This window comes from Onychostoma macrolepis, chromosome 11 (assembly GCF_012432095.1).
Source record: "Onychostoma macrolepis isolate SWU-2019 chromosome 11, ASM1243209v1, whole genome shotgun sequence".
NCBI lineage: Eukaryota > Metazoa > Chordata > Actinopteri > Cypriniformes > Cyprinidae > Onychostoma > Onychostoma macrolepis.
In genome coordinates, this window is record NC_081165.1 from 13,381,850 (window position 1) to 13,407,838 (window position 25,989).

Below are 25,989 nucleotides of genomic sequence, written 5' to 3' on the forward strand. Positions count from 1 at the left end.
ACAAATTGGCGACCTTGGTTCAAGTGTCCAATCATGTACACAGCCACCCTTCCTTGCCAAGTCTATCAAAATCCCAATCCCAATTTTTCTGTCCCCTCTCTCTCTCCTTTCTATCAGTCTCTCTGTGATAATGAATTATCCATTATTTTCCTTTTATCTACACTGGCCTCTTCTGCGATAAACAGCTTGCGCTAAATGTGACCGCATACTCAGAGTAATTTGCAAGGACCTTGTTTTCTGCGACGTCTGGAAACAGTCTCAACCAGTATATACTGCATATACATTCCATGTCTGTGTCAGATTGGAAGCAGGTTTGAAATAATTTATGGTCATGTCCACTTTCTTCAGGAATGGCTCTGTTTCAGATTGTGATATCTTGCTGGCGACCCAGGGAATGTTTTATGAATAATTAAGAAGTGAAAAATGTTTATGCTAATGACTTTGAACTAATTTGAACTCTTTCCTCAAGGCAACCACTTTAAGGTCTGTTAGGAGTAAAGCCGAGCATCAGATATTAAGTAGATGAAGAAATAACTCAACTGTACATAAAAATTACATCATTTACTCATTCTCATGTCTTTCAAAACCTGCATGGCTTACTTTCTTCTTGGGAACAACTTGGCCACTTTTTTTTTTTTTTCAGTTACAATGAATGGGAATTTAACCTTTCAATACAAAAGCACCATTAAAGTATTATTAAAGTATTTTGTGAAGCCGTACGATAGCTTTGTGTCAATGAGGTAAACTCGAGAACTGGTTCATTAATGATTCATTCAGACAACTTATTCATTCACTGTAAACTCTAACTAAATAATCAATTAATTGATTTGAGTAGGGCAAACTTCAACCAATTAGTACAAACAAATTAACTTTTATGAGTGTGTAGAACTTTTCTTTTAAGTTCACAAAACTGACACATTGTAAGTAATCTGAATTGTTAGGAGCAATTAATATGTGTGAGTACAAAATAAAAATCTGCCAGTTCTGCTTATTGAAATTTTAACTTTGAATTTCTGAACTGACTACCTCAAATTTTTGAGTTTTGCCAACTTATTTGGGTTTACAGTGTTAAAAAGATCCAACTTAAAATAATGATTTGTTCAATAAGCAGGTGACTCTCAAGAACACGTCACGAGAGATTGGGCTGATGTCAAGATTTGTATTTAATAACATCTTATATTTCCATCTGTTCTTCGCACAGAGCTGTAAACTTGGAAAATCGAAGTGGGGTCATATTGATAATGGTACTTTGTATCTTTTAAGTTCCTTTTGAAGCTTTCTTTTTTTGTGTGTCATACAGAAGAAAGAAAGTCATAGAGGTTTGAAACGACGTAAGGGTGAGTAAATGATAACAGAAAGCTCCATTTTGGCTCAACTATGAGGCTAATGGGATTTTACACCATTCCCAAAAACAGCTTAGTTACACATAGTGGCGGTGCATAAAAATAAAGTCTGATTTAAGATTTCCTACTCTTTGCCAACTTTAAGGGGAACTTGTTGGCATTAAACCGTTTGTTGGCCATTGCTTTGCTATTAGTGGAGGTTTAACGTGACCCTGGTCTCATATACAGTAGGACTGTTTAGTTTAATGAATCGTGCTGCGATGGAGTGTGTTGTGTGGGTACAGCCAAGCTATGCAGCCTTCAGGCCTGCAGAAGGCCTCCTGACCCGTCTTTGGCACACTACTCTACTTTAGCATGTATGCTATTTGTACGTGCTTGAAGAAATCTGTACCTCTGTGTAAGTTTAAACTTGCATGTGTCTGCCTCCGCCTCTTAAACTCTGTGGGGGAAACATGTTGTCCAGCATCGCCATACCGATGATGCCCCAGGAGGAGATTATGATGATGCGTCCGCACTTCCTGGCTCTCTGCCACTTCTTCCCATCTGTGCTCTGTCTTCAGCAAGCGTTTCGAGTGTGCTTGTGTAGTAATGGCTGGTTTAAAAGGAAGTACAAAAGAAAACATAATGTGGTGTGTTCCAAAAAAAAAAAAAATTCTTAGTAAATATATTAGCAATATTATTATAAGTATTAAGTAGTTCAGAAACAGGTTTGGAACGACATGAGGATGAGTAAATTATTTTTATTTTTGGGCAATGAAAACAAGGAGATTTGCATAATTCAACACTGTCATCTCACATATTTATTGTTATATAAAGTGCTGTGCTCAACACCCTTGCTCTTGCTTTTGTCTGCCTATCCTGTTCTATAAATGATGACTTCCTGTTCTGACAGCTATGGAAGATTCTCAAGGTTCTGTTTTCTAAGTGACATCTTCTGCCCTTCATCTTTAAGCTGTGTTTAAGCGAGCCGAGTGTGACCTCTCCGTGGGAGGCCTCCTTACATTCACACTTGAGAAGGGATTTGAGAGAGATGCACATGAAAGTTGTTTGCACCCGTTGGGTGTTGCGCGGTGTTCTTGTATGTATAGGTTTTTCTCCCCAATGGGAAATATTTTGTCTCAGTTTGGTGGGTTTGAAATGCTCAAAACAAGTGTTTTCTGCCTCTATCTGCTCTTTTTCATTTATTTATTGTTTTATTGTGGCTTTCCGACTTCTTTCTGAAAAAAACTAAACAAAAAAAAAACAAAAAACTGGTTTTGTTGTGATACGAAAAGGAGGAGAAGTATAGCATGAATAAAAAAGGAGGTTGGAGCTGTGGATTAGCGGTTAGGATTTCATCACAATGTGCACACGGTTCTGTAATAAGTGATGTGAGTCATTATTATTATTGTTAACTAAAACTATGCAAAATATTTTTTTATTAATTGAAATGAAGTAAAATATAAAAGTATAACAAATCTCAAACTTTAAAAATAATTTACATTTAAGTTTTAATGTAAGTACTAAATTGACTAAATTTGAAAAATATAGCTAAATAAAATATTAAAAAGACTAAAACTAATAAAAATTAACCAAGCACATGAAATTACGAAAATTAAAATGAAGCTAATTCTAAAAAAATACTATAATACTACATGAATAATACTATTATTAAAGTAACACTGATATTATTTCAAGTTCTCCAACTTCTCACTATCATATCGTAAAACCAGATTAAACTAATATTTGTGCATATGCTCAAGTGTATTGCATAGATGCACTTTTATATGTGGGTGGCCACGGGTTCGAGTCTGACTCGGGTCGTGTCCCCAGCCCACTTCATCCTCCTGTCTCTTTTATTTCCTGTCTACTCTCAGACTATTTCGAGATGGAGGATAGACAGAGATAAACGGACTGAGAGAGGAAGGGGAGGCGTGCTGTCTCCCCTCAGGAGGTGAGCTTAAGTACAGATCTGTTGTTTCCTGAGGGCTATAAGCCATCTACAGTTCAAATAATAATCAAAAGACAAGCTGCTGAGTGAATAAGTCTGTGTGCTTTATGGTAATTCGACGGATCATTTCAGTATCTCCTACCGTGGTAGTTACTGTGATGTTAATCGTTCTGCTTTATGATACCTACACAGTGATGTCAAAGTCAATATGAAATCAGAAATGATACCCTAGACTTTCTGAATATGTTGTATTTTATTATACATTTTATATTGTAATATTATAATGACTTTTTAAAATGAAATGTACACTAAAATGTAATAATAAAAAAAGTAAATAAATGTATAAATTTTAAATATCTATAATTATTTTATATAATATTATACACTGTAATAATTTATCATATTTTTGTAATGATCTTTATATAATAGTTTTGTCCCCCATTGAATATCAATTTCACTTGAAAATGTGTCGCATTACTGATAAAAAGGGTTGCCAGTGCTGATAAATTTGACTTTAATAAAACATTGACTTCCTGTCTCACCCTGATGCTCATAATTACTACATTATTTGACATTTCACCATTATTCTTATAATAATTCTTTAACACAAGCTTGTTTCATTAGCAGAGGGTGACAGTTACTCAAACGCACAAACAGCAACGCAGGCCTTTCTGATACTACAAGATATATAGAGTATATAGTGTGTGAATGTGTCTGTGATCATTTGTGTAAATGTTGGGAGTGTTTTTCCTCGATAACCTCAGCTTGTTGCATTTTTCTGATTTTTTTTTTTTTTTCTCCTGCTGAATTAAGATAAGAGGGTTTGTTAATTAAACTGTCACATGGCAGCACCTTGAGGAATCGCCATGGAAGAGCTGCTTTAATTGGGAAGCTATTGTCTTACTACACACGCTCATCTTATCCAGTAACTATCATAACACAGAGCAGGGAGGAAGTATCACCCAAGACAACAGGAAGTCAGGGAGTCAAGGGATGTTGTTCTTGATATATGATGTCCAAATGTGTTACCTTGTCAACATGTTGTCGTTTTCCTTCTAATCTCTCTCACCTCCTTTTTAGTTTTGTTAAAAAAAAAAAAAAAAAAGCATTTCTGTTGCTATTGAATCATATGCTATATTCTATTGTTGATATGAATCATAGCTAAATTCATCTCACCCTGTACACTGTAAAAATAAAAATAAAAATAAAAATTAAGTTCTAAATAAAGGTAGCTGGAGTATGTTTTGTAAGATAATACTGTTTCAGTATTTCTACTAAAAAATGTTGTTTAATTCACTTATGTCATTTCTTTCTAATTTTGTAAATGTATTAGCAATGTCTGAGTGAGTTAACTGGTCAGAAATATTATTTAAATAATATTAAATACACTAATTTACACCACCAAACTTACTTTATGTGGGTTACAGCTACCAAAATATAAATATTTAATCATTTTATATTATAATTTACCTCTGATTATAATTTTTCACTCAGAAATTGCTAATGAATTGAATTAAGCATGAATAAAATCGAATCTAATAGTCTTAGTTTTGTTTAAAACTTTGGGAGAAAAAAATAGATAATGTACCTCTAGATTCTCTTTTCTCTTATTATCTAGGGAGTGTGTCTAGAGGATCAGTGCTTTTAAGAGATGAACCGCCTTGGCCGCAGCGTCAACTGTAAATACCATCAGCAATTACCAGTGATCAGAAAGAGAGAGAGAGAGAGAGAGAGCAATTTAGCATCAGAGTCCTGCATGGAGGATCAATTATTGAGATTTTCTATCTCTTTACATCCCATGGTGCTCATTACATCTGTGGCTATATTGGGTTGTGTGTGTGAATGTGTTTCGTAAAGCAGTTATTTTGAAGCTATAGATTCACAGTCACATGCAGGCTTGTGCCTGTAGTCTGTAAAAATCTGTCCGGCCATCTGGGCTGAAGGTGTTCAAAATCCGTCTTGATTAAAAAGTGCAAATCTGGAGATCACAGGCCCAGTGATCCTTTCTTTCACCCTTATATGCCGAGCCCAGGCTGGATACAGGAGTGACCCCTTCAGTAATCTCGTCTGGAGATTATGATGATGCTTCTTTAGATGAGGATGTTGTTAAAGAGGAAGGGAGGGCACGAGCCACATAGAAAACACTGTTGTTGTAGCTAAGTGCTAATGGCATTTGAATGAGATCTCAAAAGGTAAAACCAAAATTACATGTTATATTTGGACAGCTCCAGATTTAAACTCTGATTGGATGAGCAATATTTGAAGCCATTATTATGTTGTGGCTACAATGCAGAGCAAAATATAATTTTCTTGCTTAAAATGTTGTCATGTTTTCCAGCAAAAATATCTAGACATGCTTTGAGAAGCATGTCTTATATACTCGTAATAAAAAGTGCAGATTTGTCATTATAGATAATATTATATACATATAGAAGCAAAATTGTGTAAAATGAGATTTGTTCAACTTCAGGCTCATTGTGCGTAATTCTGGCCTCTTTTGGCGTACCAACTGAGTTTGTGTTTTGTAAACCAGTTTCCACCAGTTAAAGCAGAATGAAACAAGCATTCAGTTTGTGCTTCGTTATCACTGCAGCCAATTACGGCTCTGCCTCTGAAAATCGGTTTTGCACAGATCGTGAGCTGCCTGTCTGAGTATTTGCCTCCGAGCTTCGGTTTCCCACCAGCCGCTCGCAATCGCCTCTCTCCATCGCCTCTCATAGGCACGTTGGGCGCGCAGCTGCTACATCAACATGACAAGTGTTTCTAGAACATTCTTCATTGTTCACTGACCAGTAATCGAAGTGCAATGGCCGCCGTCGGGGGATATTTTCTGCTGTTGGGCTCTGAAGAGCAAGCACCTGGGCCTGCACTGAGGAGAGAGAGATAGTCATGCTCAAACAGACCGCCTCATTGTGATTTCACCTCAGGCTTTGTCGCTCTGAAAAAACTCACGGCCTGCTCCAAATCAGTGATGTTTGCTCATTCATTTGAATTCACTGTAAACCTCACACTCCAGTATTGGAGAGGGACACATTCATTTAAATTAGCTTCAGCTCAGCAAGTGCAAATACGTTTATGACCTCTCTCAGACTGTGACCAAAATTTTATTGCTTAAAGCAGAAAGTGAGACCTCCACGCACAATTACGCACTGTTTTTAGCCTGGTTGTAATCTACCTCTGTCTTAAAACACTGAGTATTTTCAGTATTACTTCTCAATAACATCACGTTTTTCTTCTTTTGTATTCCACAGTGGAAACTTTTAAAACGACATGAATGTGAGTAAAATATGACAGAATTTTCATCTTTGCGTGAACAATCCTTTTAAAAGTGAATATCATGAGTACTACTGGGCATGGATTTAGAATAAACCACCTAGCAATGATCTGGCAACCACCCACAAGTGATTTTCCATTGAAAATATGTTTATGTTTTACACATTTTCTTCAAATCAAATGCTGCTTGATTTTTTTCCAAACAGCAAATTTTCACCCAAATGTTTTGCAGTTTCAGATAAGAGTGCATGATTTTTATGGTGCTTTTACAAGGAAACTCAGCTCCACTGTTTTCCAATTCCCGAGAAAACATGAGGACACTCATAAATCTAATCTGTAATTCAGAACAGAGAAACCCGTGGAGCATATCTAATCCCAGTGAACCGGCTTTACAATGACCACAGTCTGTCATCAGCTGTGAATATCCTTTCAGGAACGTGTTACTTCCTCTTCTCTTACTAGAGTAACTGTGCTTTCAAAATACAAATAGTTGCTTAGTGGCCTTGGTAATGTGTTGTTTGGTTGTTGGTGTGAGATGAATGTGTATTATGAGGTTGTTTACAAGCCAGGTGTTTTGATGAAATCTCAGATCGGTGTTTTAACATTGTTGAGCGTATATAATCCTTTTCTTATCCTGTGTAAACCCACTAATCTTTGACCTTAATCTTAAAGTGCTACATTGAATCAGAGATTGGATTTTTTCCCTGTCTCTTCCACCCATTTAAACGTTGAAAAGAAAAAAAAAAGAGAAAATAATAATAATTTGTTGATATCATTTTACTCGCATTGAGGGAGTCAATAAAGCAGGAGTTCATAATGCTTAAAATTGTATTCTTCATAAACGGCATTATAAATTACCAACCTGCAAATGTGGAAAAATAAATAAATTAGCAGCTGAAAACAAAACTGAAATCGGATATTAAAGTGAGATCTCCAAATGGGTGTCCCTCAGCAACACGAAGGCTAAGCGTCTCTTATTGCATTTCAGTCAAACATCTCTTTGTAATTTGATCAAATTTATGAAGTAGAGAGTAAATATGTATTTATATGAAGGCTACAGAAGCAGTGAGGCTCTAGACGGCGCAATGCTATGCCTGTCGGAGAAGGAAAGGTCAATGCTAATTTAATCAAGTGAAACAGAAATCTGCTAGCATGCTAAGCTAGGTAGCGCGTCAGGATGTGGAAGCAGAAGATACAGGATAAGAGTTGGACAGACGTGCGGTCAGAGTGTGTTCGTTTGCTCTGTAACCAGGTTAGCACCAGGATTCAGACATTTAATACTTTAAATAGAGAGACGGTCCTCTTATCTCTTATTTTAGTCATGCTTTTCTTGTTTGTTCCATTTTAAAGTTGTTGTCATTCAGTAATGCATGTTTATTATTTGCTTGTAACTCCAGTTTATGTATAAAATTGACACTACACTTAGTCATTCCAGCAAAACATTTCAAACTTTTTGTAACCAGTGCCTTGAGCGAAACAGAATTAAGTACAGAATATTTAATGTATTTGCAATAATTACAATAACTATGGTATTTTAGCAAATCCTAATGGTAACTGTTTGAAAGTACTTTCTTGGAAGCATTTCAAGTGGCCAGGTCCTCTATTGAACCTGAACTGTTGTGCATTCTGTAGGCTTCCTAGACACTTGGTTCCTGGAAATGTGCTTTCTTCATATCTTACATTTTGTAACTGTTCCTTGAGCAGTGTGTGTGTGTGTGTGTGTGTGTGTGTGTGTGTGTGTGTGTGGATTCCTGGTATCAGCTGCAGAGATTGGCCCTTCCGTCAGTGGCAAGCTTGCTTACGATGGGGGCCCTGCAGCTGTTGCTTTAATCACAGAAACGCCAACAATGACAAAAAAATGTCTTTAAAATTGAAATGTATTTATCCGTTTCAGTCATTTTTAGATTAGGACTGTCAATTGATTAGCAAAATGTTAATGAAATTAATCACATCTCACACCAATTAATTCACCTAATTAACAGCAATTTGCTTTACATATATCAATATTTTCCCATGTTGTGTTAAAAAAGCATTTGTTTTGACATCACAATTAGTGGCTTTAGCAGTCATTATATTTTATTTCAGTACATTCTCATTTTAAGACACCATGTTAAGTAATTCAACTAAGCACTGACTGCGGATTCGCAAAACATGAAGTGTCACTTCATGCTTGAATTGCTTTGATGGTAGGAAATCCCTTATTACAGCATTTGCAGGGTCAGGAGGCATAATTAATAGCATTACATTTTTATTTCAGATTTCTTTTTTTGTAACTAATCACACTAAATTAAATTGACAGCCCCAGTTTAATAAATGCATCATCTCAGCCGCTCTCTCGACTGCAATGTCTCAATTTGTGAATTAGAGTGAGGACGAAACGAGTGGACGGCGCAATAGACAGCCAGATTAGGAGGGGTGCAAGGAAACCAACGCAAAATTAAAGGACTGGAACAGCTGTGTGTCAAGCTGTGTGAATAGAGAGGGATCTGGCTGTGCTCTCTTCCTGTCCCACTGAAAGCCACTCATGAGACTCAACAGCTTTCTCCCCATGACCCTCAATGTTCACATTGAGAGGGCCGGCTTCAATAGATCAATTACCGCAATGATTACGTTCATCAAATACTTGATTGAAACTCCAATCCCGCTATAGAATGAAATGTTTTGTCACGCACACACTCGTCCAGATAAGAGAGATGGATTAAAGACACTTTCGGTCTGTCGTTGGCCCTTTCTCTGTTTTTCTTCTTTTCAATTATTCCCTTTCTTTATCTTCCTCCTCCATCTTCCTGTCTATCGTTCGCATGTCTTCATTAAAAGGTCACACTTTATCTCTCTGAGTTTACTCTTGTTTTTTTCTCCTCTCTCTTTTTTGTCTTCCCCGCATCCTTCCCTCCCATTCCACCACTTAATAGGGTGAAAACCATCTCCATTACTGTGAAGTTGTACACTCGAGTACAGATAACACCCGCTGTGTCTAGTAATGAGTGATTGGACATCATCGAGCGTGTGTGTTTAGTTAGCTTGCCGTGCCGCCGTAATCCTCCTGCATCTTGGAGAAAAGCAGATAATTGACAGACGTATAATCCTCTTCCTCCGCATGGGACTCCGGGGAACCATCGCGGTGACAAAGTGATGACATGTAGAAAAGTATTCAATCCAATTGTGTGAAAACAGCAGGGGAAGGAAGGAGCGTAGACCGAGAGTGACATTTACATTACAGGAAGTGATTTAGAAAGGGAGTTGCTTACTGCCAGTCACTATTTCGCTCGGATCACATTGATTTAGACCCATGCAGGGCAGCTGTTTGGTTTTGTTAGCTTTTAAATGATGGAAATACTTGTTTATATGCTGTTTTGTCAGGTTTGGCTGATTAGCATTGGACAGTTAGCTTCTTTTGGGCATTTGTTCATTCAAATAAGGCTGAAATAAAATATTAGATAAAAACCTCTACTTGAACTTATTTTATAGCAGTTAGTTGCAGAGGCAACATCATTGTTGTTTTTAGTACTAAAACTGAAACACAGAGAGAAAATTCTGAGAGATGAAATGTTAACAGCTAGATTTATATTTTATATCCAGGTATTATAGACTTCCTTAGTCAATACTAATATGATGTTTCCGGATAATTTATTAATTGTCGAGTGAGGAACAGTCCCCTTTTTTCACCCGTTGTATTTTTCATCACTGAAAACCTGGTGGGTTGCTTTAGTAATTAGATGAGTCATTGCTTTCCAGGCTTAACATTAGTTTATCATTGTGAAAAATAAAATACAAAGATAAGACAGAGATGAAAAAAATAGAGAAAAGGGAGAAAAAAACAATACTTTATAAATTCCATTTGGGAAAATTAAAACAAATTAATACAATTAATGCAAAAGGTGTTTTGTGTGTTTGTTAGCGTAATTAGCCATAGTTATTATAGAAGCAAGTGGGACTTGATTCACAGTATGTGTGTGTGTGTGTGTGTGTATGTATGTGTGTGAGCACCTGCTATCCAGTTCTTTCCCACCTGTAGAATCCCGCAGCGGATTTTCAATCTTTTCCAAGAATGAACTTTGGCTGCCGCTGTGGGCGATTACGGCACAAAGACCAAAGGAGAGCTTGAATGCGAACTGGCGCGTTCACTAGAAAGATATTACAAAAACTTCACCCAGCATGAGCGCGACTTCCTCCGTTCCTAATTACAAAAGCGTAAATGACACAGCAAACTTCATTTTGCCTTTTCCATCGCTTTCTCTTCTTTCACGCAGCCCTGTAATGGGCTGAATGTTTCTGAATGCACAAACAGGTGAGGAACTGCACCTGTGTCTCGCCCCAGTCACTGCAGCTCTTGAATATTTACAGCGCACATGAAAGACATACCACAGAGTGTGTATGTCAATGGGTAGAAATCTCTTCCTGTTTTATCCTCTTTCATTTTTTATTCCTGCAGTCTTTTTCAGGTACACGTCATCAGAAATAATTTTCTTCCCTCGTGTCGTCTGTGTGGTGCAACCGTTGCTTTGTGTGAACCTCCCTTCCTCTCTAGTTTCCATTCAGCCGCTAAACCCCATTAGTCCTATACACAAATATTGAGAGTACACAAGGTTTCATTAAGACTTTTCGACAGGCATGCTGTATTTTTATGTGGATGAATTCACCATATTGCTAAGCACAGCATAGACTTAACCTGCTGAGTTGCTGTGTTAGACTGCAAATCTGATAACAAAGCGATTATTTTATATATTATTATTTTAAATAAAATCTAAAAAAAAAAAAAAACATAAATATTACAATTGAATTACAACTGAAACTGGCATAATGATAACATGACCAACCTGCTCAAGCTAACCAGCAAAAGATGACAATACAGCATATAAACATTCACATATGTGTTATTTACTTATATAATATTTCATTTACTTTTCTTTCTTTTTTTATTTATATAAATGATATTATAAAATCTACAAAGAATTTAATACAAATCTTAAAACAATAAATTAATTAAATAAATAATACCAATAATAGTTTTATATTTAAAATAATATTGAAATAGTTATTAGTGTTTTATTATTAGTATTATTATTATTATTATTATTATAAATAGTATAATATTGTAATAAAAATATAAAAACTAAATTAAACATTAGTATATACAGGTATTTTTTACATATTTTTTATTTTAATATTATTTTACAATTTTGTATAATTATATATATATATATAAATCTAATAAATATTTTATAAATCATATTAACAGTTATTTATGTGTTTTATACATACACACACAAACACATAATGGTGGATTAACGCAAACATTGCCAGGAGAATATGCTTGAGCAGATTTTGTAATGTGAGTTCAATCTTTTGAAGTGTGTGTAAACTCATCTAGAGTGTGGAGGACAGATCTGAGCGTGAGTGTGATCACTGAGATCAAAGATGCTGAGAAGCTGAAGTCCTCTTTTGCTGCTGAAGAGCCTGATGATGCAGGTGAATTAAATCATCTGTGATGCTTTTTTCTAGAAACCAGTCGCCGGCCAGACAAACATATAAACACACTCGGGGGAGGCACAAAAGCACACCGAACTATACAGCACATAATGGAGCTAATTTCACCCCATTCGAATCCACACAGGAGAGTATGTACTCACCCAAGAGAACATGCTTTGTTGAAACGCCACATCCAGCGATCCATAAAAGTAGCCCAGCCCCCCACCCCCAAAGTCCCTTTCATGTGTGTGTTGTGAAGGTTAGCGCATTCTCTTTGAAAGGCCAACAGATCTTTCCCCCGCAGGTGAGCGCTAAGGCCCGTAAGCCCCGCGCTGAGCCCCTGCTGCGCCAGGAGAAAAACATCTCTCGCTAACCTCTCTCCTCCCTTCAGCACCCATTCTCTGCCTTGCACTTTTGTCTCGTTCTGCCAACTTCCGTCTTCAAGGAGGTCCTGTGTGTGAATGGACATTGATTCGGCTTTGTGTGTTTGTTTGGAGTCGTCTCCTTCGGCGTCTACTCCGGAGGCGGCCTACCCTGAGGCCTCGGCTTAGAGCAACTTAACCAGGCATTAGCTGCCTGCTGCTCGGCTGAGAATGCATAATGAAAAGGAGCGTTTGATCGAAAGACATTTGTCCTTGGCTTAGTTAAAGCATCTTCGCGTCCCCTTGCCGTTTTCAGGAGGCTTGTCGATGAGCCTCCCCGGAGTCCATCGGTATTTGCTACCGTACCACCCCTCCCAACTTATCCTGGATCAAAGCAGTCTCTATAAAGAATTGTGGTAAAACAGCATCTACTGTATGTGAACTCTTACACATAAAGGGATGCCAAGAAAGAAACATTCAGTGAACTGTTCCTAAAAGAACCATTTTTTTTTTTTTAAATCTAGTAAGTAAGGTTACGTTTTAAGAGTGCGGTCACATTTACCGTTGATTTTACGGGTGTAATCCAGTCATTCCAACAGGAGTCTGGAAATACTGGTGTTTTGTGTGAAATCGAAACAAGACATTTCGCTCTTGTTCAAGTTGGTCATGCCACTTGCGCTGATCTGACCAACAGAAAGCTTGAACAGAAAGTTCAGGTTTTTCCCCCAATTAACAGTCTGTACAAGTTGATGCTAATTGCGGAAAATCAGAGCCAGTCTGCAGATTTGAGTTGACAAATTTCATAGAAAATCCCATAGTGTATGATGGTCACAGGCCCTGATTGTTTAGCTACAGACTATGGAAGATATCAGAAATTTTGAGCCAATTTTAGAACACAAATTGTTTTCATTTGTCATGCGTATCCTAGCTATTAGGCGCATGTTTCTGTGTGAGTCTGGTAGTGTGTGATCCTCAGTTGTTTAGTGTATGATTGCCAGTTTTTCCTCTGTAACTGTTTATAAAGTCAGAAAGTGTATGATGCCTAGTGTTTGTTCTGTTCAGATTTTAAAAGCTGTGTAGTGTAATCCGTGAGAAACATCTTAAAAATCTGTAAAAAAAAAAGAAGCTTTTTCACTATAAAGAATCTTTTGCGCAGTGGAAACATTTCATGGATGTCAAAGATTTTTCATGGAACTAAAGATGCCAATAAACCAATACAGTGTTTTTGTGGGCGGAGCCTATCTGGTGGTAGAAAATTATATGGAAGGCATGGAATAAAAGAACAAAAAAGGTAAACTGCAGTTTATATTTCAAAATTCAGACTTTATTCCCGCAACTGATGCCCACTGCTCCGGGTGTGTGTGTTCACTACTTGGATGGGTTAAATGCAGAGCACAAATTCCGAGTATGCCACACGTCACTTCACTCACTCACTTTCTCCTCAGAATTGACAAACTTGCTATTGTTGAGTTAAATCGATTTATAAAGTCAGAACTAGGAGATATAAACTTGCATTTGCAAGAAAAAAAAGTCTGAATTGTGAGATGAAATTGGTAAATGTTATGTAAAATGTTATAGGTTTAAACTGTATTTCATGCTGTAACTGTAGGGCTAATACAGTATGAGCTGCAAATGTGCATATTATGTATCTGTAGTCTGTCCATTTAAACGTCTGCGTTTAGCTTCAACTGGCATCGTTGATGACAGTATTCTATAAAAATTATTTACATTCCGATTCTGACATCCAAAGGCACAATACATTTTTTCTCTTATTCCATGAATTTTACTCATTTCCCTCCACTTGTTACCAGTGTTTTTCTGCCACCACAATGCTCATGCAGCTGCATGTGGCGTAACTGTTTAGTTTACTCCAAATTGGTCTAACAGTACTTAGCTGTGATTTAGACCTGAGAAGAAATAAGAGATCTTCAGTGATATATTCAACTGCTCAAACATGCGGACAGGTGTGGCAGCAGCCTTGAGGCCTGTTCCAGCTGCCCTGTGAGCCTTCAAGGTACGAGGCCGACTACACACACTCACACATGCGTTCATCCCCCTACCAACTGCGCCCCAGTCTGCCAGGGCACAGGTGTGAGCACTCTGATGCTCCTCTGCTCATGCTGCGCAGCCGTATCACACTTTCTACACAAAGCCTGTGTTCACGATCCCCACCCCACTGTGACTGTGCCCTCTCATGTACCCTCACTCCACATCACCCCCAGTGTCACACCTTTTCAGATGCAAGGCCAGTGCACACAGTCCACGTGAATGCTAACATGCAGAACTAGCTGTTTGACATTTAATGTAACATTCAACAGAATATTGATCTTGTTTTTGCTCTTCTATTTTTTGTATATTATTAACTATATATATATATATATATATATATATATATATATAGTTGTTCATTTATGCAAGTGAGGTAGCAAAATAAAGTAAAGGTAACACTTTAGAATAGGGAACACTTATTCACTATTAACTATGACTTTTCCCCCAATAAATTCCTAATTTGCTGCTTATTAATAGTTAGTGCGGTAGTTGTTAAGTTTAGGTGTTGGGTAGGATTAGGGATGTAGAATAAGGTCACGTAGAATAAGGCATTAATATGTGCTTAATTACTACTAATAAATGGCTAATATTTTAGTAACATGCATGCTAATAAGCAACTAGTTAAGAGACCTTAAAATAAAGTGTTACCAAAGTAAACTATGACATATTAAACCCAAAAATTATTCATACAGTGGACTACCAGTAAAATTTTGGGACCAAAAAATTATTCAGACACTTTGACCTGACCATGTTTTTTTTTTGTTTGTTTTTTTTAATCTGCTAATGCGGCCTTTTTACACCACATATTGAACAAAATTAAGCAGTTGTCTGAATAATTTTTCGTTGATTGTAATCCATTATATACCTTTCTATCAAAGTTATCTGACATTATCAAGATGAATTTGTTCTGACACAGTTTAACTCTGAGTTCTTGTAATATGTTATTACTATTTTCTAAACTATAGCGAATAAACTGTGATAATGTGAGAAATGTTGAAGGTGTCGGAACAATATATATATATATATATATATATATATATATATATATATATATATTAGCTCATTTAAAATACATTTATATTTTTATTTATTTGTATTTTCTATATATATTCAAATTATATATTTATTTTCTGTTATTTTTATTTACTCCTTTATGGCCTCATGATGTTTTGTTTCTTAATTATGACCTTCAGGGCAGATTTATAACTGATGTCTTAGACTGTCACCTCCTGTTTGCGCCCGCTGGTGGTGTACAGCAGATTGAGAAAGGGAGAGAAGGAGGGAGGAAAGGAAATTGATGTTGGCTGAGAGACACAGCGTGGACCAAGGAAGGCAGGAAGCTGGTAGTGTGGTGCTGAGATCGGGAGGGGTCACTGGCGAATGAGCACAGAGAAACGGAACGACGGGACTGAAAAACGAGATGCTAATAAAAGATTTGGCAGGAGGCCTTAATGCACTGAGTCAGAATATACTATCTGTCTCTCTTTCTGTCTCCCTCATTCTGCTTCCCAGCTGGAGAATCAAATAAAGCACCCAGCCACCCGAATTCTTCTGAGAGATGGAGTGAGGAAAGAAAGAAACACTGGCATTTGAAAGCTTCCTCCTTAACTGAGAGTGCGAGGTGTTTGTTAAATGGCTTCAAACTCTTAAGTGGCCTGGATTCTCCTTCATGTGTTTTTCATTCTTTCTCTCACCCACCAGGCTCAGAGGGAAGTTTCTCTAGGCAAAAATCAAATGAGGGTGAAGATGAGGACTATGTTCATTATGTCGGCTCTCGCTGTTGGCTTATTAGACTGCTGAGACAGCGCTCAGTGTTAAATCGTGTGATTCCAGGTCCAATTAATATGGTCCGTCACAAAGTTTTGATGGCGAGATTTTGTACATTTAATCAATTGTAAATGTATGACTTGAACCAAATAAGACAGCAGTCAGCAATTATGCACATACCTGCATGGCATCGTCTTAAAATTTCAGTTTGTAATGTAGTTAAAAAAAAAAAAAAAAGTCATCATTCACTATATTACAAAAATAAATAAAATATATTTTAAAAGATAATGGCAAAAATGTATTTATCCCATAATAAAATGTATTCCATATTTAAAAGATAGACCATAAATCCAAATAAGACAGCCGTCACCAATTATGCACACATATGCATGATATGGTCATAAGAATTGAGTTTGTAATTTAGTTTAATTGAGAAAAAAATAAATAAATAAAAAATATTTGTTTCTCAAACTCAATTTTTATTAATTAATTTTATATAATTTATTCTATATTTTAAAAACATTTTTTTTTAATGTATGAAATACTTCAGTTTGTAATGTTTTTTTATTAAAATATATTTCAAACTAAATTATTGTGATGTCATACATGTGTATATGTGTTGATTGCAGATTGTAACATATATTTTCTTATTGTATTCCATTAAAATAAAATATAATTATTTTTTACAGCAATTGCATGACAATTCAGTTTGTAATGTGTTCTGAATTATGATGTCATACATATCATTTGTTGATTGTACAGTAACATATAATTTATTTTTATATTGTAATGTATTGTATGAAATCATAATTTTTTTTCATACCATCTATTATAAAAAATAAAATATGTAGTTTATACATTTTTTATAATTGTATGACATCATAATTTAGTTGTAATTTTAATTGAAATACATTAAAAACTGAATTATGATGACGCATGTGTATATTTGTTGATTGTAGACTATATTTTATTTTTGCAATATTTTGCATGATTATAAGAATTTTTTTTATTTTTTTTTATTTTACAAATTAACCTCTACAAGCACTGTTGCTAAAAGCATCACATTCGTTCTAAGATTATAATTAAAACATAATTAGGATGTCAGAGGTTGTGCTAATATAGTCAGACCTTAAAGCCATTATAAAGCAAGCCATGCAGAACCTACAAGCCTTTCAGATGTGACAATATTCACAAAATAAAACATCTCAACTCTTATTTTTCCAGATGCAGCAGAGAACAAATCATGAAGTAGTGTTTATATTATGAAGTGACCTTCTGTTAGGACTGTCATATAAATATGGCGTCGTCTCGAGTTGCTGCTCTGCCTTTGGGATTTTGTAAAATGAGATTTGTCGTACACACATCATTAGCTTGATGAGTGGGACAAGCGCTGTGCTAGCAGAAGCCTCGCACTCTGAAATTGAAGTCTGAGAATCCCTGTAAATGGTGCACAGAGCTGAGCTTGTGCTTCTTGTGATAATAATTGGGCAGTTGATTTGACATTCCTCCAGAATGGCTGATGAACAGCCCATAGCTCACGATGAGCCATTCGATATATAGATCTGTGCCTGGATCATCAAGAAAACACAGGGATGTCACACAATACAATTATAATGAAGTGTCCCCAAAACAGCTTGTAACATTGTGTACTGACTGTACGTGAGGAGGGTTGGGGGTGGCAATAATTCACACCGTACCTCCTGCTTTGGATCTGGCGACGAATTAGTGGCCTCAGCCAGTGTCACATGTCTTATTGTTAGTCATGGCGACCCTGCCAAGTCTCAAGGTCACCTGTTCCGCCCAGGCATGAATAATCTATTGAAGGATTGTTCCTCCTCACTGGGTGCATGGAGATGTGTCAGTGTGGATTATTTATGCTTTATTGTGCCTCCACTGAACGAGCAGTCAGTTCTGAACATACTGGAGAAAGCAAGACTGATTTGCTTCATTAGCTTAGCAATGCATTACTGTTGTTTTCTTTTTTCACTTGGAGGTTTGGGGTTGGTAAAAGTTTTTATTTATTTTTTATTATTATTTTTTTATATGTCTCTTATGCTCACCAAGGCTTAATTTATTCATCAAAATTGTGATGACAAAGCTCAATTTTCAGGAGCCATTACTTCAGTGTCACATGACACTGTCAAAAATCATTTTAATATGCTTAAAAACATTTCTTATTGTGAAAGAATTAATTTATATACAGTATATATATATTACTGACTCTGAACTTTCAAAGAGAAGTGTAAATGTTTATTTTGCTAGTCTTGCGTCAAAAGGTGCTATGAAAGTGTGAAACAAAGATATTCCTACTCACACAGAGAAACTGTTTAGCATGCATACCCACGCTAATTTATGTTTAGGGAAGATAAACATCTGCAAAATCTAGCAAAGCAGCTCAGATTCAAAACCCATGCAGATCTGAAGAGGACACTCTGTTAAAGTGTATGTGTGTGTGTGTGTGTATATATGTGTGTTTGTGTGTGCGTGGGAGATCTCATTATTTAAAGTGGACAGCATGTTCTTCCTCACCTTGTCACACATGCTAGTTTGTGCCACTCAGGACAAGCCCTTGTCTTTTTCTCGCAAAACACAAGAGCACCAAATGATAAATGTCAAGCTCTCTCTCTCCCCTCTTCTATGGTACTTACTCCTGTCCTCTCACACTCTTGTAGAAAGTGTCCCTGAGGACGTACCAGCCTGCTGACCCTCCAAATACGCAAACAGTCTTCATACATGGCACAAAACCCTAGGTGTCCCCCTAGGTTCGGTCTTAGGCTCGATACAGAACTGGCTTTTCCTCTGCTCGGTCCACAGATGCACCACAGATGTCCATATGTGTGTGTGTTGAAAAGACATATTTTGACCTCAGGAGATGCAGGTGCAGTGTACCGTTACCATTGAGAATGGGTAGGGAGTTTGAAAACTTTTTCAAGGTTAGCAGAAACCCCACAGACCAGAAACAAACTGAAGGGAACCCCAGGGATAGGCTTTTGTTGGCCAGACACACACAGTGAAATCTGGAACAATAGGGATTCGGGAGCCGAGTTGCAGAGGATCATTTTTCATGACATGGCTTGGCCTTTAGCAGAGAAACATCTGAAAGAGCAATTTAAAATATGATTAATGATGATAATAAGGTCAAGTGGTCATCATTTATACACAAGGAGCCTTGCACATTGCATGAAGAAAACCAATTGGCTATACTTCTGCGAAAGTAAACACAGATATCAATTTAGCTATGAACACTTTAGCACAGAGAATTGATGCACTTTCACTGAATGAGGAAAAGGAATAGTCGTTTTTTTCAAGATGAATATCCTAATTGTATTTCGATATGCATTGTAAATGCCATGCAGGGAAAATGAGCACATCTGTCTGGATCTGTTTCTAAATCAAACTGCTCTCAAACTTTAACAGGCTTTTTGAATTGCCGTGTCCCATTGTTCGTTTCAAGGAAAACGAAAACAGAAGTGACATGAAATGGAGCAAGAAACGATCGAGGAAAGTCTCAAAATGACATTTTCGTAAGAAAAAAGTTTCTAATCTGATCATGCACTGTTTGAGGTGAAGGATAGATTAATATTGATGAGAATTACAGTTTGGGAAATCAATAACACAAATGAAGATTCTTCCAGCATATGCGCTAAAGTCATTTTCCGCTATCATCTGTTATTCCCAGACACATTTTTGGGGGTCTTAAATGGGGTGATGACTGCTAGATTATTGAAAACATTTCTTCTCATAAATTCATGAGGTTGTTTGTGTTTCCATGTTTTTGTCTCCCAAAAGACAGACATCATCAAACTATTAAATATGGATGGAAGACTTTTGTTTGTTCTGCTCAAATCACTGCACTTCTCTTGTCAAACGCACATTGAACCGATGGCACGGGTTCCGGCGAGTGAGGTTTGTGTGTGTTCACGACCCGGGTCTCAGCTTTACCTGAGCTATTTGAGCTTTTATATTCACAGGACAGCAGCTGCACTTTCCATTTCACTTTTTTTTAAACTTTCATTTTTCATGTTTTCCCTTTTGTTCCCTTATTTTTTCCCTGCTTTCTTTCATTTCCCATTTTAAAATACATTATTTTTTTATCCTCTTCACAATCCTGGACCCATTTGACACACCATCAGAACAGCCCACAATAATCCAAAATGTGGTTTCTTCTGAGCTGAGATGAAAGGAGGGAAGATGCACACACACATACACATACAGTGCCGCCCGCACTAGACACTTGGCTCTGTGATATGGCAGGGCTGCCTTGGGATAGCTTCAAAGCCCAGTGACATAAATTTATGATAGCAGCGCCACACTTTTTGCCAAAACTGAGCTGTTGTTGTTCTGCTGAGAGGCGGGGTGAGGAGAGAGGGAAGGATGTACTGAATGCATGAGCATGATAGGAGGAGAATGGGGTAATTCTTTGCCATCTTTTTGATCATGTTCATGGAAAACTCCGTTATTTAGCCAGATCCCATTTTCCTCATTGAAAGTCTTCTTTTATGGAATTTATGACTTTGTTTAGCTTGGTGGTGGTGTGTGTATTTATTTTTCACTATTTACACGTTTTGGGTTAGTAAGATCTCTTGATGTTTTTAAAAGAGGTCCCTTATGCTCACCAAGGCTGAATTTATGTGACTTATTTAAGAAAAAAGGTCAAAGCAGTAATATTGTAGGGAAAAAAATCTTGCATTATTTAAAGTTATATTTATGGGCTTTTTATGCCTTTATTGGGATAAGAAAGTAGAGAGCTGACAGGAAAGTGTTAGGCGGAGAGAGGGAAGTGATATTAGCAAAGGACCTCGAAGCGAACTCGAGTCGTTGCGAGCGCTCTTGCACTATGTCGGCACACTAACCCCTAATTTGTTGTAATGTAAAATAACTGTTTTCTGTTTTAAAACGATTTTAAGTAATTTACTTTCAGTGTCACATGATATTTCAGAAATCATTCTAATATGCAGATTTACTGCTCTAGAAACATTTCTTCTTGTCACCACAGTTGAAAACCATGATAACATTTCTAAAGAGAGTCTCTTTGAATGATTCATTAAAAGCACCAGCAGATATGAGTCATTTCTTCATGAAGCAGATTACACCAGTTGTTCTGTATGATTGTTCATTTTGCCAGTACACTGTTTTTTATCTCACCAAATTAAATTTAGACTGCAAACTCACATTCACAACTGCAGTAACATATCTGTGGTGATTCAGCTTTGCTGAAAAGTGGTGCAGGAAACACTGACTCAAGTGTTACGTTAAGACAATCTGTTTTTGCACTGATGACAGCTTTATTCATTTGTGACGAATAACCTTTGGGTTCATTTCAGATGTCTTTTTACTTCACTTGATTATTAAAAATTAGCCAGAATTTTCACATGGTTATTTCTTAATTGAATTTCCAGCCAAATGAATCTTTTTTTCTCTCTTTCTCTCTCTTTCCAGAGGAGGATTGTGTGAACTGCACAGAGGAGTGTCGAGTGCTGGGTCACTCTGACCGTTGTTGGATGCCCCAGTTTCCTACAGGGGCTGGAGGAGCAGGAACTCCCCAAGCTGAGGGCTCGGACTACCGCACCAACCTCTTCGTACCGGCCGGCATGGAGGCAGTCGCAGTGGAAACCGAAACTTACGAGACAGTGTGCAACCCCAACGGCAAAAAAACGTTCTGCACATTTGGGAAGGAGCGTCGAGACCATACCATCCTCGTGGCGAATGTTAAACCCTACCTAAAGACCAAACGTGCCCTCAGCCCTCTCTTGCAGGAGGTTCCTTCTGCTTCATGTAGCCCTACCAAAGGCTGCAATACAGGTTCCCCATGCTCTTCGGCCAAAGGGATGGGTGACGGAGCAGAGGGCACACCCAGCACCAGCCACTACGGACCCCCAGATGGACAGTACATCTCCCCGAACAAGCAGAACAAAGAGCAGGGCTACTCCACGCTGCCTCCCTCCGACCCCGTAGCCAAAGTCCTGGCTGAAGCACGTTCGCGGATTAGCCAGGAGACGGCGGTGGAAATGGACAGCGTTTTGGAGCAGGGCGGAGGAGAGATGGGCCGCGGCACCATGGACGCAGACCAGGTGGTCAGAGACATCGACAAACTGCTGCAGGATTGCCGGGGAAACGAAAACACCTCCATCAGAAAGTAAAGCAGACTTTGCCAGCATAAGAAACTACAGCAGACGAAACATGGACCAAGTCGAGACGCTCTCCGGGAGAGTGTGATGCAGATGGGGACAAAAAAAAAACACGTGTACTTGAAGATCTTGACAAATAAACATAGGGAGCAAAAAAACTGTTTGCTTACGTTCGTTTGGATGCCGTGTTGTGTTTTTGGGGGCAAGGGAATTTCTTTAGAGTTGCAGAAGTTGCTGCTTCTGGCTTCTTGTGAGCTTTTTCTTCTTCTTCAAGTGCCCACCAGCTTCAAACTCTTTCTTACTGTGACGTCTTTCTGTCACTGAACTGCAGACGGAGTGCCCCACCCTTCGCCTACAGGGACTTTTGGAGGAGAAGGGGTGGACGAAAATGGTTTGTTCTGACAATCGCAAGTCAAGAGGGTTCGGGGTGCATCAGACGCCCCTGGAACGGTTGGACCACACCAAGACAGAGACTCTCTCTTTAACTTTTATTGGCTTTGTAATATCAGCATAAGAAGTGCAAATGATATCAACAAACTCGGAGGGGGTGTGTGGGGCCATTAATCTTTAGGGCGGGTGGGGAGGGTTGATTATGAAATGTAACCATGCTTCACCTGTCATTTCTAGTCACGTGTAAACTGTGTCCTCCTCCCCCTATGTATACGTACACATGGAACATTCCAGAACAGTGAACCTGTTACTCTCACTTATTGGTCCTCTGTGATCATCTGTCTTCAGCTTTTCACTACTTTTAAAGTGACTTTCCACGTGTCTGACGTTAAGTTATAACAGTCACTCTCTTGTATATTAGGGACATTTTTCCTCAACTGTGAAAAGATATATCTATATATACATATAGATAAATATATATAAATATATGAACTTATGTATAGTGTCCAGATAACAATGAAAATATTTATACATTTTGTAAAAAAAAAAACAAAACATTAATCTCAGAAGAAGAAAAAAAAGAGGGTGCGCACAGGATGAAAATGCAGTTGAAAATATTTATTGAACTGCAAAGGACACTGTTTCAATTTCATAAAAACAATACATTAACAACAACAAAAAAAAAGGATTTTAAAAAAGGAAATGTCCCTTCACATTGTCACTTATACACAATATCATTTTAATGTGCAAAATGTATCCAATTTAATGTGTTTACATCAAAACAACATATTTTTATTGATTTTTCTGCAGTTTCTGTGCATTTGAGCCAAATTGTTACGTGTACAAGAGCTATATTGTGTATTTTATTAAATTAATATATGGTTGTGTTGTAATATACATGGGCTTATATTGTACTTGGCAACTGATGCCTTAGTAGTCGTCAAACTCTATGAGTTTAATTTCCATTCGGTTTCAATCTTGGTTCACTCTTCTGCTCTCGCTTTCTGCTTCGCCTCGCTGCTGTGAGTTTGGACAGGTTATGTTGTTTGAAACACATGTTGGAAAAGACTGCTTACATGACATGTTCACTACTTGCTAAGCAACTTGTTTTTGTCTACAAGAAACAAAACTAAAAAAAACAGCCACACATGACTACAGTTTGCGTAGTTTTTTTACAATGCAAAGACTGTTTTATGGGCAGCTAATTTTACAAAAATGGTCATTGTTTGGGTTCATTGAAGAGTTTTTCTCTCTCTCTCTCTTTCTCTCTCCTCAACCTTCTTGCTCTATTTTGATTTGATGAGCAGTGGCAGAAAATCCTTTGTGAACGTTTAGTGATGCTGTCTATTCTGTTTAAGGTCATTTGTACTCCAAAGGGTCGGAAGAATTCGGAAAAAGAACATGCTGTGCATTGCATAGAAAGGACCAAAAAGAGGTTCCCTCTGAGGAATTTGTGAAGTCATGGATCTATTTTGTCATATTCTCTATTCTTTCTCTGAATGCAAAAAACCTGCCACATTTAAAAACTTTCGCTATGACGTTCGTGCTGTTCCAAAAACTAGTGAGTTGCCTCACTGTCTTGAGTTGTATACTCAAAGTTTGACACAAGAGGAACAAACCAATATTTTACATGCATATCAATACTTTTGAATATTAAAAGTTAAAGAGTTATAGAATCAACATTTTCCGCTTGTCATCTTATATCTTGGATATATTTTTTCACTGAGCTTGTTGCAATGCATTCTTCAGTGTTTTATATTTGCTTCCTTTGAATACGACCAAAATGAAGGGAACTTAAAAGTTAGCATAATAAAACCTAGCTTTTGAAACAACCTTTGCATCAGCAGCACAAAGGTTCCCATCGAGGGAGCTCACCAGTTTTTTTGGAACGTTTTTGTATTTTCTATGTCAAATGGAGCTCAGTTGTAGCAGCATTGGTATCGCAATCTATCCATCCAGTTAAGCTTATGATGCTCATAATGACCTTGTGCACTCTGTTCACATCATGGAATATGAGAATATAAACAATGAATATATGAATATATATGTCTATACATTTATGTTATTAGAACGGTTCCCTGCCCACACAGTGTACTTTGGGATTTGAACTATTTCCAGGCACAGCAATGTAATGAAAAAGCTCTCCTCGTAAACGAACTCCAGTGATATGTTATGTTGCCAAAGTTTTGCTGCATTGTGACTAAAATGAGCTGCCACAATCACAAAAGAAACAGAAAAAACCCAAGGGGAAGAAAAGCATTTTCGTGATCGGCTATTTATGTCATCAGAAAGCGTTGCCCACGGTGTGCGTTAAACACAGGTCGACCTGCACAGCTACCACAGGGAGTGAGAAAAAAAACTTCTCTCATCAGCCGTAAAGACACAATCGTGTCTGTTCCATTATTTATTTATTTATGTATTCATTGTTCTACCCGTGCATCTCTTTTCCTGCTTCAAAGGATGCACTCTTAGACTTTGTTTTTTTTTGTCTTTTCTCTCATCGTTTAATTCTTTATTTTCCGCACAGTGGGTTTATCAGTACCCGGGAAAAAGAGATAGCAACAAAAGCAGTTTGTTGTGAGAAAGTGAAAGAGAAGCACTGTGTTCATATCTAAATGAGGGTTTTTTTGTTTGTTTGTTTTTTCTCTCCCAAACATAGTGATGAGTTTGACATGCCGACACACTTGACACAACCGCAACAAATAACAATACACAGCGCGGCAGTTGCATCTCAGATCTTGCTGTGGTGTGTGACACAAGCACTTTTTATTTTCTACTGAGCCGATTCGCCGTGATCAGCGCACTGCCACGGTTCAGTCTATTTCATTTACATGAACAACGTCTTCAAGAGACATCAAGGTTCTTAAGAATGCTTTAACCCGAAGCCACACAGATAGAAATAACTTCCCTGCTTGTCGCTCATCTCAGTTTGTTTCTTTTTTTATTCCTTTATACCTTTAGTTAAAGTTAATTTTTTATTGCTCCTGGATGTGAGAGCCAAGGTGAATGCCTTCACGTCGATGTGTGTGCATGAGAGAGCTATAGTGTGTTTCACTAAACATTATAGACCTTACACTGGCACAAAATAGTGACTTAGTGTTTGGAATAGCATACTAGCATACTATATTTATGCAGTAAATAAAATATGTATGTTGATTTTAATTATGCCAGGATGGTGTGAGCCAATCACTTGAGCTGCAAATGTCATGTGACTAATCACAAGAAAACGATATCATGAAAAAAAAAAAATCATTAGCAACTCTCCAGAGCTGATGGCA

At 37.4% G+C, this 25,989-nt stretch overlaps 1 protein-coding gene across 1 annotated transcript in view; it reads left to right on the forward strand.

The window, feature by feature from the left end:
* The window catches only part of pcdh17 (protocadherin 17), a 69,312-nt gene extending 46,453 nt beyond the window's left edge, over positions 1-22,859 (forward strand). Inside the window, exon 5 of the mRNA XM_058790562.1 lies at positions 21,633-22,859. Coding sequence (XP_058646545.1) covers positions 21,633-22,333 — 701 coding nt within the window. The 3' untranslated portion in view covers positions 22,334-22,859. The remainder of the gene's footprint in view (positions 1-21,632) is intronic.
* Positions 22,860-25,989: the final 3,130 nt, after the last annotated feature.